Source organism: Streptopelia decaocto, assembly GCF_964273445.1.
Source record: "Streptopelia decaocto genome assembly, chromosome: 1".
Taxonomy (NCBI): domain Eukaryota; kingdom Metazoa; phylum Chordata; class Aves; order Columbiformes; family Columbidae; genus Streptopelia; species Streptopelia decaocto.
The window spans coordinates 197,470,192-197,488,918 of NC_138663.1; the positions used below are offsets into that span (position 1 = coordinate 197,470,192).

Here is an 18,727-nt window from a genome sequence, read left to right on the forward strand (position 1 = left end):
AAAGTCAATATATTTTGTTTAGGGTTTGTTGATTAAAAAAGGAGAAACAAAGTTCTTAAAACTTCTTGGATCTAAGGATTTCGCAGGGAAACTGGAGCTTGAGCAGGCTGTTCTTCTAATACCTTAACGGTAATTAAGAATTAAGGGTTTAACAAGACAGCTTTAACGTGTATGTGTAAACTGTGATGCAGCACTAAGTCAGTGTTATAAAACACTGGAACAGACTCATAAAACATTGAAGACGAAGTGCATAATAGCTACTTAATATTTGTTTCAATATCTTCAGAAACAGATTGCATAATGATGACTTACTGCTAATGGATGATTAATCATGAACACAGATTGCCTCATTTAAATACCATATATCATGAACTCACTTAACTGCAATGGTCAAATGGGTTCACTCTCTACCGTACACCAGAAGTAACATCTAATAGCCTAGTAAAAAACAGTCAGTATTCTTGGGAAATGGTACAATGCTATGAAATATCTCCAGCATTTCTAGGCTTGTGTGTCAGCCTCAAAACTGCCAGTGCTTTCTGCCTAAGTGATACAATAAAAGAGCTAGCAGTGGTTTAAGTTATTAAGGGTTCTGATTCAGATAAACTTTGATACCTCTTTTCTTTCCTAAAATAAGATGAAAAAAAGCAATTAGTCAGTTCCTAAGTACTTTTTCAGCATTTGTTTTTGGCATGCCTGAGAGTGTTATCTGTGTCATACAGATTGAGAATTTAAGGTGTGGAGAAACAAAATGACTTAACATCACACAGCAGCTATTGACAGAATCAGGAACAGCTCCCAAGTCTGGTGTCAGTAGGTCCCAAGCCAGTGTTCAACCCAGCAGACTGTTTCTTTCATCTGTTACTGAGCTCCCTTTGTGAAGTCCATATAAACAGCTTCAGAGAGACTGAAGATGAGAATGGGAATCCTTTCCATAACTCTTCTGAAGGAAGGCTTTGTAATTCCTCTGTTGCTATGGTAGTAATGAGATCCTGTGCATCCCATGAAAAAGAAGGAAAAATACAGTATTCAGAGACCCATTGGTAGATCCCTTTGTATTGAGGCAATTACAATACTTTCACCTGAATCTTAATGTTGTAGAGATGACCTTTTTCTCTTTTGATTCATCCCATCACTAGCTTTGTCGTGACTCGTCATTCCCCAGATGAGTGCATTATTTACAGTCGTAAGGCAGGAAGGTGTTGGTGTTAAAATGAATCATATGAAAACCAACATTCTCACCAAAATATCTTGGAGAGCTGCCACACTCCTGTTCAGCTCACCCCTTCACCTCAGGAAGAGCTGCCACAGGAGATTTTCCAGATGGCATTGTCAATTCCAAATGTGAAATGTAGAAAATTTCACTTCAGGTAAAAAATTCAAAAGCATCTAAGGTACAGTTTCAGAAGTCAAGCAGCAAGGCAAATTAGCCTGTGACTCTAACATCATTGGTACCTGAACTGACTAACTGAAAGCTAATCCCTGTAGTCCCTTAGTACGCTGTCATCAAAGATGTGTCTGGTCTGTACATGTTCCTTAGGAGATCAGGGTGCTCTCATGTTTTGGTCTGTGCACAGAAGTTTGTCCCACCTTCCCTTTGACTCAGGCTCCAAAATGCATACATCATTCTTGAAATTGTGTCTTGAATGTCTAAGTCAGTTCATCTTGTCTGAAAATCTGTTCAGGATCTATTTACCTGGGAGAGAGACAAGATACAAAAGAGAATTCCTGATGTATGTCATTCAAATTCCGTGAGTATCATATTGACTTTTCTCACAAGGGGCAATTGTTTCAGCTGAGCAGAGCTTAGGAACATATTAAACCTAAAACTGAATTGAGAGATGTAAGGAAAGAGCAACAGAAGAGGGAAGGAGCTGTGACTGTAGTGGCAGTAGGATCAGATATAAAAGAGAGAGAAATCTGTGAGAGGTGACTTCATTAATACCTTGCTGAAGTACATCTATACTGCAGCATGTTATGGATAATAGCATCTCAGCTAGGTTTAACCAAACTAACATAGATACTGAAGATGATGACAAGATCATGAGTTTCATCACAGATAGCATCAAAACACCGAGGAACACCAGCTTATACTCACAGCCTGTTCCAAAGCCTGTGCTGGTACCTGGGCACTCAGTCCTCGTGTTTCCCCTGCCATAGAGCACATGAATGTGAAAATACTTTTGTAGATCCAGATTACAAGATGGTCCCATCTTATGGTTCTCTTTGTTCTCTAGCTCTATAACCCAAATGAATATTAATACAAACAGATATTGTCATACATAATAGCTGTGATCTGTCTGGGTGTCAGAATAATAATAATTTCCTTCATATTGTGAAATTACAAAGAAAAAGATCGACAGGTAAGTAGGTCCTGCTAATGTGCAACTATGTAATCAGTTGGAACAGACAGAACTGTAGCATTTAACATACTACACAAGCACTGGTGATGATATATTGTTAACAAAAATGTTAATTCTTCTCCATCTTTTCCATACAAACTCTAGTTCCTGTTGCACCTGCCTGTCACTGTTATAATTTTTGCATCTGGAGTTTACATAGATAGATTTGATTCATTTTCTTTTTTAATATTTATAGTCCTTTTTACTGCAAAACATGGGCATATTATGGTTATGATTCAGCATTATCAAAATCCATTACATCAATTTGGATAATTCATATAGCTTGAAAATTCCACTTTGATTTTATGAGCCAGCACTCTTATCCTTTTCTATAATAAATACAGACAGGAAGTAATTTTTCTGCCTTCTGAGGATTTTCAAGTTTTCCAACATTTTCTTGCTTGTTTCAGAATTAATTTTTTAGAACTTTTCCACAAAAAAAAAAGTGATTGAAAACAGTTTTACATCTGGCTGAAAGTGAGATTCAAAACCTTGTTTAGAACAGGGACTTGTGTTTGACTGTTTCACAGATTCTTTCATGTTTTTCTCCTTTTTGTTTTCTTTAATTCTCAACAAGTTCTATTTCCAAATCAAAAAAGCTAATTTCCTTGCAATGGGTAAACCTCTCAGTTTTTCACAAAAAATTCCCAGCCAGTTGCACAACCACTTTTTAGCGTTGTCTTTTATGATCTTGTCTTTGGAGATAGCAAGGAAATGGTTGGGGTGTGGTAAGCACGGCTGGGGTAGTGAGCAGCCAGTTCAAACCTACTGCAAATTGAATAGAGCTATCTGGAAACACAGTATATTTCTAAATCAATATTGAGAATGTCAAAAGGTACATAAGGAACATGATCATTTGTTGAATCACCTAGACAGGATTTTGATCCCCTTACAAGCCTGATAACTTAAAATGAAAAAATCTCAGCTGTCTTTCTGTGGGATGCAGTACTGTTTGCCAGACAGGACTGGTTGCTGGTTGCAAGACAAATAACAGCAAACACTCAAGCTACGCATATTTGTAGAAAAATCCAGGTAGAGGTGAGAGATCTGAACATCCAAGGACACACACAAGGAACTTCCCAGAGCTGTTGTTTCCAAACTAGGGGTTTACTTACCTTCCACCTGCTTTTATTTTCCCTTTAAAATGGGAATGAGCTCCTGCCCTGCTGGAACTCAAAATTAATTTTAATATTAAAAAATGAAAATTAATTTTAACACCAATCCCAAGAGGAATATGAAGTGAGTTCTTATTGTCAAGTCTGCCTTTGCAACCCAGAGGAGCAGAAGCTTTTTTCAGTGAGAACTCTCATGCAAGTAACACTATCTCAAGAGATGGTGAGTGAAGAAGACAAGCAGATTCTTTAAGACTCGCGTTTCTAAATAGCAATTTCCAAAATGTAACACTTTACTCAAAGACAAATAACAGCAGTCTTGTGGTTCCGATGGCAGTACCATGGGAGTTTAATCCAATAATTTATTTAACAAAACAGTTAGGCCACCACAATTTACTGTCTCCAGAGAAAAGTAACTTCTGAAGCAAACTATTGCCTGAAAAATCCTCTCTAGAATGCTATTGTGGTCTTGGCAGCATCAGCTCTTAGAAATTTTAGAAATGGAAAGGGTCAGAACCCAAGGATTCGTTTTTGCAGAGATTTCCTATTCCCAGCCCTATTGCTTTCCAATGGAGTAACGCAGATTCTCAGAGAAGCGTCACAGCTGAAGTGAATTAAAACATTTATCTACTGTATGTACTTGAGTACAGAAAATTGATACAACCCATTATTAAATATGGGATTTAGAGAGCAATTCCAAAGACTTTCAGTCCTGCAAGATCATGTATTTAGCTCTATGCACGTACATAGTGCCACCGCAGTGAACACGTTTACCTACACAAACCTAGAAAAAACCTGCAGGATTTCTGGTATAACCAGGTATAAAATACGATGCTAGAGCAACCCATTCAGCCCTTTGAAGGCAACCGCGAGGCTGACGTGCCCCCTGGTGAAAATGAGTTTGATGCCCCTGCATTAGGTCCTCCGGAATTTATTGGCTTTATAACATGATTTCATTTATAACTGATGATTCTGAAAGCATTCATTGAACATTCATGATATTACAGAATATAATACTGCAAGCACAAATACCTTCATTCATATAATGATATTTTTCAAAGTAATTTTCAACAATTCCCAGTAAGCCAGGCCAAAACAATACAGTGGAAGTCTACTGGACTGGCTCCTACTCCTGGGAGAGTTTTTGGTATTATTATGAACTATTAATAACACAAAGATGCTGATATAGTTCATCCAGACAGCTGAGATTTGCTTAAAGCTTTTGTCCCAGTCCTGCTGATACCCAAGTTCCTGGTTCTGTTGTAGTCCATTGATGGCATAATTTCTCTGAATTCCAGTGGGATCAGAATTTCATACCAAATAATTAGTTTTCTGGTGGACTATCTATGGAGAGTGACAACCATTAATTTGTATTTTTATTTGTAGATCAAACAGATCAAACTAACTGTCACTGTCCAAAAAATACAATTTTTCCAGTACTTCATTGCTGAAAACAAACCAAACAACCCAAAAGCCTCAAAACCAAAACAGGTTTAATTAGCTCTTTCAATTATTTCACACAGAAAGGGTTTAAATTACTTCATTCTGATCTCAAATTTTCAAATGTAATTATGAAAAGTGAAAATCAAGGGGATATTTTTTAAAGTGATCAATAATGGCCAGTTTTCAGTTGGGGATTTGATACCTTTCCAAGATAAAACACCATCACCACTACAACTATCAAGTAGAAACTGAACATTTTGGAGACACTTGTTCTGCTGAAAACTGACAGGGGAGAGTTCTGTGTGATACATTTCATTAGCTTTAGTTGGGTATAATTAACATTAAGCAGGTTAACTCATGTTTCTTGGATAAGAATCAGCATTAATATATTTTTTAATTCTTCAATATAGTTTCTGACTTTTTCTTAGAATTGTTTGCTAGGAACACAAATTGCTTTGGCAAAATAAAAGTAGCCCTTTTGTATGAGTTTATTGTTATTAATTGATATTATGAAGTAAAAAACCAGAACGTTGTCTACTTTATGCAATACAGATAGTTTTGTGGGTATTATTTTTTTCAGGTAAGTTTTTGGTTTGTCCTTGTTATACACATTTTTGTCAGCTAAGATAGATGTACCAAAATGATCTTATGGAGACCAGCAGAATATTTCGTTAGTCACGTTTTCAAAGACACTATGTAGAGTTAAAAATACGATGGTTCATCTGTTTGTAACAAGAGCAGTATTTTTCTAATCCAAAGAGGAGGATAATCCACAGTGTAGTTTGGAGGACCCAGGGAGGTTTAAAAATATATCATACGACTGTGGCTCCATGTAGGTGGCGTATGATTTAATGGAGTCTGTGCAGGACAGTTGTGGAGGTTTTATTGCGTATGTACTCCCATTGGATCTCCCTAAAATCTAATTCAGTAAAAAACCATCTCAGAATCGAGGTGAACTGTACAGAACAAACTGTTCCACACAGCTGATGTGTGTGTGGCTGTGTGCAGTAGGTCACTGCTGTAGTTTGCATTCAACTAATGTATTTTTTTGCTGTCTCTTTTCTTACGTACGGAGGAATCAGCAGATGGGTGAGGAACTGAGAACTGCAAAGTTTGGGACAAGATGTTCTGCAACAGCAACTTGTCTTGCAACTTCAGCTTGGTGAAGAAAACACAGAGACCTGCTGTCCAATCAATCAAAAATCTTTCAAACTTTACCAGGAAATACTGAGTGAATAACTTCAGTTTGTCTCTCAGTAGGCCTGGTTTATTCAAAATCATTGCTTAAAGCTTTTATTTTTTTGTTTTTACCCAGGGAAATTTTATCTGGGAGAATTTCTTCATTGTATTGAACATCAGTACTCTTCTAAACATTGATCATGTCCATAATACTTAACTTTCGATCAGTCTCACTTTCTACATGCATATTTATCCATTCCTCATTAATCCTACTTGTCAGGAATGAACTGAATACCCCAGGTTCCTTTTGTGGTGTTTGTGCACATTGATACTTTGCAGAATCTCATCACATGTGGTACATCTGGTCTCGGGGGATAAAAGAAGATCCCTGCATATTTATCGAAAAGGAAATGAGCATAACAATTCAGTGCATTCATTTTCACATTTTATTTCTTTGCTAGCTTTATTTACAAATACATCAACCATGAGGACATTTTGCAAAGCCTGAACAAAAAGTATCCAACCAGATTTTAATACTCCTGTTTTAGTAATTATTGCTACCAAATGTAAGAGGTCAGTATTTTGGAGAGGTTTCTTACTGCATATCAGTTGTCATGAGAAAATGGAAAAAAAAACTTCTAAAGATGTTGATTTTTCTCCAAATCTTAATGAATATTTTAAATCAGAAGAGGAAAATAGTATTAGAATTGCTGTGTCTGTCCCTCTGCCCTGACATCATCCCACCCCTTTAGTGGCCTAATTTTAGGTTAAAAAGAGTCTTTACCAAATCCCATAATTGCTTTTTTTCCTTTTTTTTTAATTTTTCTTTTGAGGGTTAAATGGCCATGGCATGAAATACAGATAATAACTCATCTTTGCCGTTTGCAAAAGGGGAGTCTGGAAGCAAATATTCCCGTTTAACACATTTCCCAGTTTTGTATATCACCACTTCACAGGACATGGATGCATCTATTACCACAGATTCGTCGAAGTTTTATGTGATGACTATTGTGTGTAGGCCTAAAAAGTAAGAGATGAATACTGAACTGTGGAGCAGAATTTATTTTGCTTAACTTTTACACATTTGCAGTGTTAAAATTTCCGTGGTAATTATCTAGGCTTCCCTGATGATTGGTGGGGGAAAACTTCTGCCTGCAGTGTCTAATTAGTCTTACCCTAAATGGACAGACAATTACCCATAGAAGAAGTCTAAATAGCTATATGTTCATGTCATAAACATCTAAATGTAAGTGAAAATGACTTCCCACCCACACATTATTCTTAAAAGATGATGTGTCTCTGCCTCTAAACATACCTTCTTTCTTCTATACCCAGTCAGTATCACGTCATCAGTACTCCAGATAGTTTGGTAAAGGATCAGGCAGATTAACACTGAAATTAATTTTGTACAGACCATCAAAGGGAAGTTTTCTTTGGAAAATCTGCAGATGTGCCATGATCTGTTTCATATTTTAACTTTGCTATATTGAAACTGATTTTACTTACATGATGCTGTATTTAAGGAATACACTTTTTGCAGCTTTCCATCAACAACAAGGATTTTATATGTGCCCTAAATTTCTTAGTTCTATGCTATAGTGTTATGTAAAGCCTTCCATACTATCAGAATTTTCACAGAACAAATAACATCAAATTTTTCAAAGCAAACATCCTCACTACAAACCAGTAGTGATCCAGTCAAAAAGACGTGTCTTGTATCCTGAAGTAGAAATGAAAAGTCTGCATTAAAACACAGTCTGTTTTATAGGTTCTGTCTTCACTTCTTGGAAATATTGTGGAAGAAAATCCTCAGACCATTAGACTTTACCATTGCTTATAAGATCATAGTTGTAACAGAATTAGGAGTAGCAAGCTTAAATCTCTCCATCAGTTGAGCTGATATTAATAATACCAGTGTAGGATACATAACACACTTCAACAGCACAAGGGGCTTCATTGTATCTAACAAATGAGTACGAGTTATTGTAATTTTTTTAACTTAGTGGTCTGGATCAAAGAAATTTCATGAGCTATATAGTCATCATTGTTCCTGCAGTGCCATGGTGTAAAAGCTGTAGGCAAATGTTGCACATTGTGGTATAGTCAAACTAGAGGCCTGTGTATTTTATGGTACTGTGGTGGCATAGCCAGACACAACAAATAAGCATCTTGCATAAGTATGTCAGTGACGTAAATTTTGCAGGGGATAATAATTTAACATTTCAAGAATGATCATGTTTGACAAGACCAAGTAATCTGTCAAATCCAGGGTTCTGCATTTGACAGTAACAGATGCCTAAAGGCAGTGCAGAAGAAGGCAAACATAAAATATCTCCCTATTTTTTTTTTCTTCATAAGGTTCCAATGGGTTGTGTCCCAGAAGCATTTCTGGAGTCAGAGTTAATATCTTTTTGCTTAGTGAAAACTGGTATTAATGCATTTAACTAAAAACTCAGCTGTCAGGATAGCAATGTTCCCTGATCATAAAGGCTGAGCTTTCACCATCTGGTCACCCTGCAGTGCCCATCGCCAGCACTTGCACTGTCTCAGGGATGCCCAGAACAGCAAGGCTGGCGTTGATGGAATAAGGCATTTGAGTTTCCTTCCCAGAGGTGCACTGATTGCTAGATCTGTCATCCCAGGAGCAGACAAATATTCCAAACAGCCATCATGACTCTAAGCAAACAAAATCTACAGAAACAGTGTGTGTTTTCTACCCTGAAGTCAGGGCATTTTTTCCAAAAATCAGTATTGTAACAGTCTGACACTTATGTAGAGACCAGCAGCATTTAGTACTTTTTAACATCTCATATTCCAGAGTTAGTATTTATCTGAATTTTAGAAAGCAAGCCTAACACTGGGGCCAGTTCTGTTTAATATCTTTCTCAATGATCTGGATTAGGGGATTGAGTGTAGTGCACACTTAGTAAGTTTGCAATTGACACCAAGTTGTGTTGGAGTGTTGACCTGCTGGAGGGTAGGGAGGCCATACAGAGGGATCTGGACTGGCTGGATTGTTGGGCTGAGGCCAACTGTATGAGTTTCAACAAGGCCAAGAGCAGGGTCCTGCAATTGGGTCACAACAACCCCAGGCAGAGCTACAGGCTCAGGGAAGAGTGGCTGGAAAGTGCCTGGTGGAAAAGGACCTGGGGATGTCGATCGACAGCAGCTGAACATGAGCCAGCAGAGTGCCCAGGTGGCCAAAAAGGCAAACAGCATCTTGGCTTGTACCAAAAATAGTGGCCAGCAGGACCAGGGCAGTGATTGTCTCACTGTACTTGGCACTGGTGAAGAACCCACTTTGAATCCTGTGTTCGGTTTTGGGCCCCTCACTACAGGAAAGACATTGAGGTGCTGGAGAGAGTTCAGAGGAGGGTGATGAAGCTGGTGAGGAACACACGTCTGATGAGGAGCAGCTGAGGGAACTGCGGCTGTTCAGGCTGGAGAAAAGGAGGCTGAGGGGAGACCTTATCGCTGTCTACAACTACCTGAAAGGAGGTTGTAGCATGGAGGGTGTTGGTCTCTTCTCCCAAGCAACAAGTGACAGGACAAAAAGAAATGGCCTCAAGTTGTGCCAGGGAATGTTCAGATTGGATATTAGGAAACGTTCATTCACTGATAGAGTTGTCAGGCATTGGAACAGGCTGCCCAGGGATGTGGTTGAGTCACCATTCCTGGAGGTGTTTAAAAGACATATAGATGAGGTTCTTAGGGACACGGTTTAGTGTTAGATTTAGATAATGCTTGGACTTGATGATCTTAAGGGTCTTTTCCAACCAAAATGATTTTATGATCCTATGATTCTAGGAATAAATGAGGGGAATAGGACACTGCCTTCTTTGGCTAACTACTACAACAACCAAGCTATTTCCCAAAAGGGATCATGAGCAGAAATGTTACAGCATAAAACTGAAGGGAAGGAATAACATTAAAATCTTCTGTGCTTCATATCACAGTTGCTAGTTCATACACTGATGCCACATGCAACTTATGTTTCATAAACTAGGGTTAAAATGGAATTAAACACCTGCAGGACACAGAGGGACTACTCATTGAGGACTAAAGTAATGATGAGTAGAAGTGATTGTCGAAGTATGTCCTGGCAGATGCCACCACAGCTCAAACTGTTGGATGGAAGATGTATGTAAACAGAATATATTTATACAAGTCTTGATTTTATCCAGAATGGTGGGTAGAGTTTGTGAAATTGTTTGTGACAAACACACTATGGAGCAGGCTGAGTTGTCTTACATTTTCTATGTCACTCCTGTATTCTTCTGCAAGACATATATATGGCTATATTATATATACTACATACTATATTTTATAATTTATTTCTCAGAATTCAACAATTAAAGTATGTAAACAAACTCCATCCTGGAAATCTGTTTTTGTGGGATTTTTTCTAAAGTTATGATAAGCAAATAATTATCCAAGTTTTACAAAGTTATTTCTTCTTTATGAGTGCATGGTGGGACTTTGAAAAAGGGGAAAATAGTAATAGCAAATAAGGGATAGAAACTGTATTTTCTTGAATGATCTCAGCCACATGCAATCACTGATATGTGATTACAGACATGAATTTTGTCTCAAAACAGTTATTCAAACAAACCCTTACTAATCTAGAAATATGTGAATGCCAAATAAAGGAAGTCAAGAATGTAGAGGAACCAGAGAATCACTCAGATGGGAAGGCTGATGGTGCCCCACAATGGAGGAAAGCCCATGGTCCTCTGGTGGAGCTGTTTTGGGTGACATATAGCTTCATGCAACACAACATTCTTTTCCCAATTCACTTTTCCCTGATTTCCAAACAAAACAGATCAGGCCAATCATGTGCAGCAAGAACACAGAGAAGACAGAGTGACAGAACTACACTGAAAACATAAAATAAAGGGCTGACTGCAGGAGCCAGCAGGGAAAGTCTCTCTGATAGCTCATGGATGTGTAGTATCAAACAGATAAAAGCACATGTCTGAGTTCAAAGATGTTCTCACCTTGATGCCAGTTGAGTATCAACTGCATCCTTGTTTTCTCTGGAACACTGATGCTCTCAGACCTTAGAATTACAGTGAAGCACTGAAGCTTTCTACTCTACTACTGAAGTCACTGAACAAGATGGTGCAGTATCTACTTGTAGCAAAAGAAACAGAAATGCAAAATGAAATGTAATTCCAGACTGGATTATTTTATTTCTTAGACCATTGCTAACAGGAAGCTTACAGTAGAACACAATGCACATATGTAATCCAGGGAAAACATAAATAAGAGATCATTTGTGGATAACTTAAAAAAGATGTCTTCGACAGATAAAGTGTTCTGAGTTATTATTTTTAATACAGAAGGATGAAATCATTAGGATATCAACGATTATAAATTCCATCTTGAAGGCAACATTGCAACGCTAATATCCATCATGTCAGAATCTCTAAGTGATGAAGTTGACATAGCAGTGAGACATTTTTCAGGAAGTGCTCACTGCAGTTAGTTTGGTTTTAAATCTAAAAAATCTCTTCTACTGGTCTCCTGTCAAGATATTTTTCACATTTTGTGGTTTATCTGTTTCTCAAAGGAGGCAGAAAATTGCCAGCGTTATGCTGGCCAGTTAACTGATAACCATGATACAAGTATCAACAATAAGCATGGGGAAACCCCCTCCCAAAATCATAAAATAATATCCCTGTGCATTATATTTAGTTTGAGAACTAGAGTAACTGCTGGTGTCATCTTTTAACATAACACAGAGACAAACCTCAATGCTAAATCAACAGGGCTTACTCAAGATTTCTAGTACTCACCAGAATGAAAAAAAGACAATTCCTTTCTCATTAGTAGAAGCTTCACACCTTCAGCTTATGAAGATCACTTAAATTAGCATGCAAAGAAAACTAAACGTTGCAGCTGTTATGAACCACATCATTCCCATGGCTGCATGTGATCGTGTCAAGCTGAACAACTCATTTCTACAAATACACCTCTTTGCCAGTAAAGGTTAAATGTCAGCAATAGTTATTTAGATTTTTAAGAACCTCTTTTTGCTGAAGATCTACTTTATTTGTCACTACTTATGGTACTTGTTTATCCCTGATACATCGTTAAGTCAAAATATCTTCAAAATCTCATACCACATACTGATCCTGTAAAGTATGTAGGTGAAAGGCTTCAATGTATCACTTTCTTTACTACTTGTCCCCCTAATTCAGGGGACAAGTGGAGATGCTTTGAACCACTTGGGCAGGACACAGATGTTACCAGAATATCCTGAGTGAACATGGAACCCCCATTGAAAAGCTGTTGTGTTAGTCATTGAAAGGACAAAGGGCTATTGAAAAAAAAAATTCTTTATGTAATGACAGAGGGTAGACAAATTAAAAAATGTAATTTTGATCTCACTTATACTGATTTAATGATGATATAATTCTATTGATTTCTATCAGGTTACAGTCAGATTAATTTTCACAATATACATGATTTCTGGTCTAACATCCCTTCACATATACACTCTTTTTGGAAGGTTAATACTTTTCCACTTCCTTGAAACCAGCAAGATATTTTTCACTTAATTCTATCTAGTTTTTGCTTCAAATACCCTCCTACTCACTTATAATACAGGAGGAATATCTTACTATCTGTAATGGGAATAGGGGCTTGATGACTAGAAGTGTTCTTTACCTTTGAGCAGCATGCCTCAGACTACTGGGTTAGAAACATAATATTTATCCAAAAGCCACAAAATTATGTGTAATGAAACTGCAATGGATTTAATGGCAATATTTCAGTTGCACTGACTTCGCAGTGTAGATACAGCATAGGTGGGTGTTACTGCATTTCAAATTTTTAAAACTAACTGACAATAATTAATTATACTATGTAAGCCAAGGCAAATGTAGCATGACAGATCTTGTGTGAGAGTGCATAGAGAAGAACTGTGTTTCTGACAGCAAAAAATAGGATAATGGCTGAGTTGGATCATGTAAGTTGTGTGTGTGTACGCATGTGTATATGATGGAGGTAGGAGCATCCTGGCAGTCCAGCAATAATGATGCTCCTAGAAATCCATCTCCCCACAATCTAGAGTCCTCAGTAAGACAGAAAGACATCCTTAAATTCATTCCTTCTCCTCCCTGATCCTATTTCTCTTCCCCTCCCCTCCCCTCCCCTTGTGGCACAAGATTCTGTCTTCATTGACATTTAGACAGAGGTGAGCTGTGGTTAGAATTAGTAGTTGACAATGGTTTTTTTTCCATTTTTTTATGGTGTGAACTAACAAAACTACTGAGTAGTAATAGTTTTCTTTTCCCACTTTCTAAATGCAAGTCTTGAGTCTTGAGTCCTATTATGCAGTAGGAAGAAATTCCACCAGGCAGGTTACACATCTTTCACACCTCCAAGAAATGAGCGTTTCTTTGCTGTATTACATAATTCTTTGCTTTCCAAGTGATGCTCACACCCACAGCAGTGTCACTGCTGAGCCATGGCACAATTACACTGGCTTGTCCCATTCCTGCTTTACACAAGTGTATCTTTGACAGTATTCCCAGTGCAAAACAGAGAGCTGGGAAGCTGCCTGTGGTGTGTGCTGGAGCACCTTTGTCAACGCCATCAAATCAGCTCACGTAACAAGATTTTGGTTAAACATGAGCAAGTAATATCACTCTATGAATTCTTGAAAGTTTCCTGGATAGAAGTACAGCCTGATGTTGCCACTTTCTTTTGTTCCCGAGCATGTTTAGACTAGTCTGCAAGTGAGCAATACAATTGCACCTATATTTTGCCATATATAGATAACCTTTCTGTAAGTTATTCAGTGAGGTTGAATCATGGCACTATGCTGTTCTGCATGGCTTCTTTGGAGCTTTCATTGCCATGGTACCCAAGTGACTTCTAGTAGGGCATTAAGCAATGTGCCTGTCACCTGTCATGTGAATTCACTTTGTTTCTTATCCTTTCCCCTGTGCAGGGAATGGGAGCTTTCAGTTTCTGTTTTTCATCTTTCTGAGTGAAGTATCTCAGACGCTATACTTGATTGAGTGAATGATGATGGAAGAGTTTGTAATTCGTTGTCTATAATAAAACCAATTAAGCCAGCTCTAAACTAACACTTCAATTTCACACTAAAATACATCAGTGCTTTTTATCTGAGAAGACAGATGTATTTTCAGATTAGGTAATAAAACAGGTGCACATAAGAATATATTAAGCAGGGAAATATTGCAAGTTTTGTATCATCACTCAGGGTAATGGATTTTTTTTATATTACAGGAACAAAAGGTTAATACGTGTACAAGTCAGATAAAGACTTAGAAGAAAAAAGCTCTTTAGTTCTGTATTCACTCTGATTTAAAACATATATATCTATATGGGAAAGACTGCAGTGAAGAACTGATAACTTCTTCTAGAACACGTACAGCGATTTGTCTAATGAAACACTGCATAAATATCAATAATGGGGTAATTAATTAAAAAAATAGCGCATGTTGTTTATCTTTGCAAAAGAAACACCAGGCCATTAGCAAAGCCAGAATAATATATAAATTTCATTTTGTTGTTGAAAAGACCTGCAAAAAGTGTAATGAACAGTTAAAGTCATACTCTTTGATCACTTTTTGTCTCTCTCACAACAGCAAAGGACCAATCCTTGCTTTTTCATCCCAGCATCTTGCCAGCCAAAATAATCCTCTGGAACCTCACTAGCTTTCAGTTGGTTACAGAACAGATCATTATCCCTAGATTGTTACTCAAAGAAGGAAACAAATGCAAGTTCACTCATTCTATATCCTGAACCATCCAGCCATAAATGTTTAAGAGCAACAGGACACATAGGTTGGTCAGGTTTTCCATCATCTTGTGACTCCTGGAACATTCACTGACCTCCAAAGATGTGTACTTATTCAACCTGCAGTGACATTGTGGCCCACTCCCATGGTGCTGCACAATTCCACTCTGTAACCAGTCAACAGAGACTTAGACAATTGTTACAGTACATTGAAAGATAGTCTTTTTATTTTTTTTATTTTTTTTTTTTTTTTTACAATCAAGTTGTAAAGATCCAGAATTTCGGCTCAGCACCTTTTTCTTTTTCAAGGATGATGAATTGATGAATATTTTTTGTTCCTTTGGTTGATCTGACCAATGCTTCCAAAATCGTGATCTATCATAGAACTGTTTAATTTAGCAAGTCCTACCCATTCTTGATGAAGTGAAAGAAAACTGTGCCATACTGAGGTGGTCTGATAGAGGTAATTCATACTTGAAAAGCATGTAGGGATGAAAAATCATAGATATTTATTACTGGAGCGAATATAAAAAGCCAATATAACTACAAATTTTTCACTGTTCCCAAGATAATAGGTACTTTGTTCTAGAGAACACATATTGTTCACTGCCTATTGCATTGTCTCTGTAGAGATTCCTTTTTATAGTTCATTTTGATAGCAGTGCTATGAAACACAAAGAGCCAAAACAATGAACCTGTATCACAGAAGTAACAACCATGACCATCACATGCTGTTAACCTGAAACCATCAAAAAGCTTGTACTGAGATGGCCAAGAACTGGAAGAGTTTGCAATGTTACCATGTTTCTGAGCTACCAAAGACTCAGAAGCAGCTGTTTGTGGTTAATGTTCAGTAAGCAGTCACTAAAAATACTGAATCAGGTTTCCCTGTTGAAGTTGATTTATATTCTCACGGTATATCAGTCCTGCAGTGTGCACAAGTGAAAATACCATAACATTTTATTTCACTTTTCATTAGTGCCATTGGTGCAATATCATCTGAAAGAAACCACGAGCATCACCACTGCAACCTTCAGAATTTGTGGAAGATTTGCAATAGGTGAGAAAGTGAGAGTGCCTGGGATGATACCAGAGCTTACAGGGCTATAATGAGAATGAAGACCAAGGAAGGCTTGGGATCTAGGAAGCAAAGCACTTCAGAAAATGAGAAATGTCACCTGGAAGTGAGAGAGATGCACAGGTATCGGGGGAAGAAGGGAAATAATCCTAGGGGCACTCACAGTAAATAGTGAATTGAAGGAATAAGCAGAAGAAAACAAAGTGGCTGAGCAGGCTCCGAAATCAAAGGATCCGATAACCCATCAGCAAAGTTGGATGGTATTGGTTTTTTAAAAGAAGTAAATATACCAGAGGCTGAGCAAGAACAGAGGGAGAAAAAAAAAATCTAGAAGAGAGGATCTGAGACACCAGTCTAGTATCAAATAGAGCAGTTGAAAAACAATGGAGAAATAAAATATCAGCAAATATACCTTCATAACAGAGTAGGGCAAGTGACATGAAACTGTTACACAGAAGATCAGTGGAACACACTGAAATTTCCCTGATCACAAAGTTCTCTCTTCCTGGCAAACAATTTTCTTACAATAAAAATGTGATGTATTATCAATAGCATATTTCTCAAATGCAAAGTCTGCACATAACTTTATAATATCTGTTTTTATAGTAATATGAAATAATAATTAGCATTATAACTATAAAATACATACAGTAACATTGTTACTAAACCTCCTATTTTCAACAGAAAAAATGTTTTGCAAAGAAAGGAAGATTTCTAAAACCCATTAGAATCTAATTTTAAGTAATTTGAGAAACTTTGAGGAGCTGTGGAATTACCTTTGCCTGTAGGTATTTCTGAACCTCGCCTAAAGACCATGGAAATACTGTCATAACTCCAGTGAGCTGTGTGTCTCTTTCTGTACCACCTTCTCCTGCAGATTGGTGGGTGACACGAGTCCCACTGGCTCAGGCAGTTGTTGACCCCACGGTCTGGCAGATCTGGAGAGAGCAAAGGCAAAGCCTCCTGTTCAAACACAAACCGTGGCAATAGTTTCAATATGTGAACATGGCTGGGGATGAGGGAGAAATTCTATTTGGATGCACTTGTTTTGACTGTACATTTACAACATTTAGTTATAAATATTCCCTTGCGAGATAATAAGCCTATTATGTTAAATAATTTTGAAGGTGCCTATACATCAGATGCTATTTCCTCAATACCTTATTTTTTTTTTTCCAGAAAAGTTTGGAATTAGTTTAGTATATTTAAGCTATTACAGTCTATATAAGCAAAATGTGAATATTATCAGTGCTACAAGTCAAGCATAACAGAGCAATAAAATTGGACTGAGTTTTGTCAGTTATTACCGCAAAACTATTTTTTTGTTCTAAAAAAGGCTTTATATTGCCCCTGCTCTTCTCTGAAATTGTTAGAGGTGATCAAAACAAGCTCTGCTGTGGAACAGATGTGCAGCGTTTGTCAAAGCGCAGCACACGCTGTATTTCCAAGCTAGAACACAGCAAGAGCTGGTCCCGGCTCCCAGCCGCGGCGTTACCCGCCAGCTGCACACTCTGCACACTCCCGGTCCCGCCGGGTGCCTGGCGGAGTGTCCGGTGCTTGATTGATCTGAGCCCCCCGCGGGCCGGGTTTGTACAAAGCGGTTGCAGGTGAGCCTTGTCCCTGCCGACGCTGTGTTTAGAACATCACCCCTCTCGCCGGGGTGTTTCGGGGCACAGGTGCGCACACCTCTGCTCAGAAGGCTGCGCCGTGCAAGCGGTGCGGAGCCGGGGCGGGATCGCCGTGGGGCCAGCGGGACCGGGGGGGCGGGACCGCGAGGGCGGTGCGGCGGGGGCACCGCAGCCCCTCCCGCCGGCCGGGGGCAGCCGCTCCAGCTGACGCGCCGCAAACTTTCCCGCTCCGGTGCCGAGCTGCGCCTGCCCTCCGGCGCGGCGGCCGCGGTTGACATAGTAACCCCTCTCCGGGCCTGCCCTCCCTCCAACGGGGCCCGCGGCGCTGCGCGGAAACAGATCTGCGCGGAGATAGATCTGCAGTACCGCGCTCCGGGCGGATCCGCGCTGCTTCCGTGGCTCCCCGAGGGAGCCCCTGCGCGTCCGGGCGCCTCAGCCGCGGGACAAAATGAGCCAGGCGCAGCCCTACGCCCCGCGGAAGAGCAGCTCCCCGGCGGGCGGCGCCCGGCGGAACGACAGCCAGGACTACCTGCTGCTCGACGCGGAGCCGTGCGAGGAGAGCGCCCTGCCGCCCTACGCCTTCTACCCCGTGTGAGTCCCGCCGGCCCGGGGTTCCCTCTCTCCCTGCGCGGAGCGGAATGGGGCGCCGGGCTGTGCGCGAACTCTCGCTGGGAGGGGGGAGGCGGCGGCGGGACAGGGGCTGGCGGGCGGGGGGCGGCCGTGCGGGGCCGCGGCCGGCGGGAGGTGCCGCTGCCGCTCGCTGCGCTCCGGCGGCGGTGGGACCCGCGGCGGTGGGACCCGCGGCGGTGGGACCCGCGGCGGTGGGACCCGCGGCGGTGGGACCCGCGGCGGTACCCGCTCGGGGCAGCCTCGATGGGGACTCGTCCGTCTTTGCTCGTCGTCCCCGGTGGAGGAGCGGGGTGGCTGTGTTCGCGACAGGCGGAGGAACAGCAGGAGCACCCCAGTGCGCAGCTGGCAGAGCTGTCCTCCCGGGGCGCGGACTGTGGTACCTGCCCCGCTGTGAGGGAGGCGAAGTGAGGCTCCGGTTTGCTGCGCGTGCGAGAGGCGTCGGGTGTACTTAAAAGTAGCGGTATCTAGTGGGTTTAATA

The 18,727-nt window shown here is 40.0% G+C and overlaps 1 protein-coding gene across 1 annotated transcript in view; it reads left to right on the forward strand.

Annotated features, from left to right (window-relative positions):
• Positions 1-18,066: 18,066 nt before the first annotated feature.
• TRPC6 (transient receptor potential cation channel subfamily C member 6) overlaps positions 18,067-18,727 on the forward strand; it is a gene marked incomplete at its 5' end in the record, with an annotated part of 97,465 nt that continues 96,804 nt past the window's right edge. The window contains one exon of the mRNA XM_082064331.1: positions 18,067-18,209. Within this exon, the coding sequence (XP_081920457.1) occupies positions 18,067-18,209 (143 nt within the window). The remainder of the gene's footprint in view (positions 18,210-18,727) is intronic.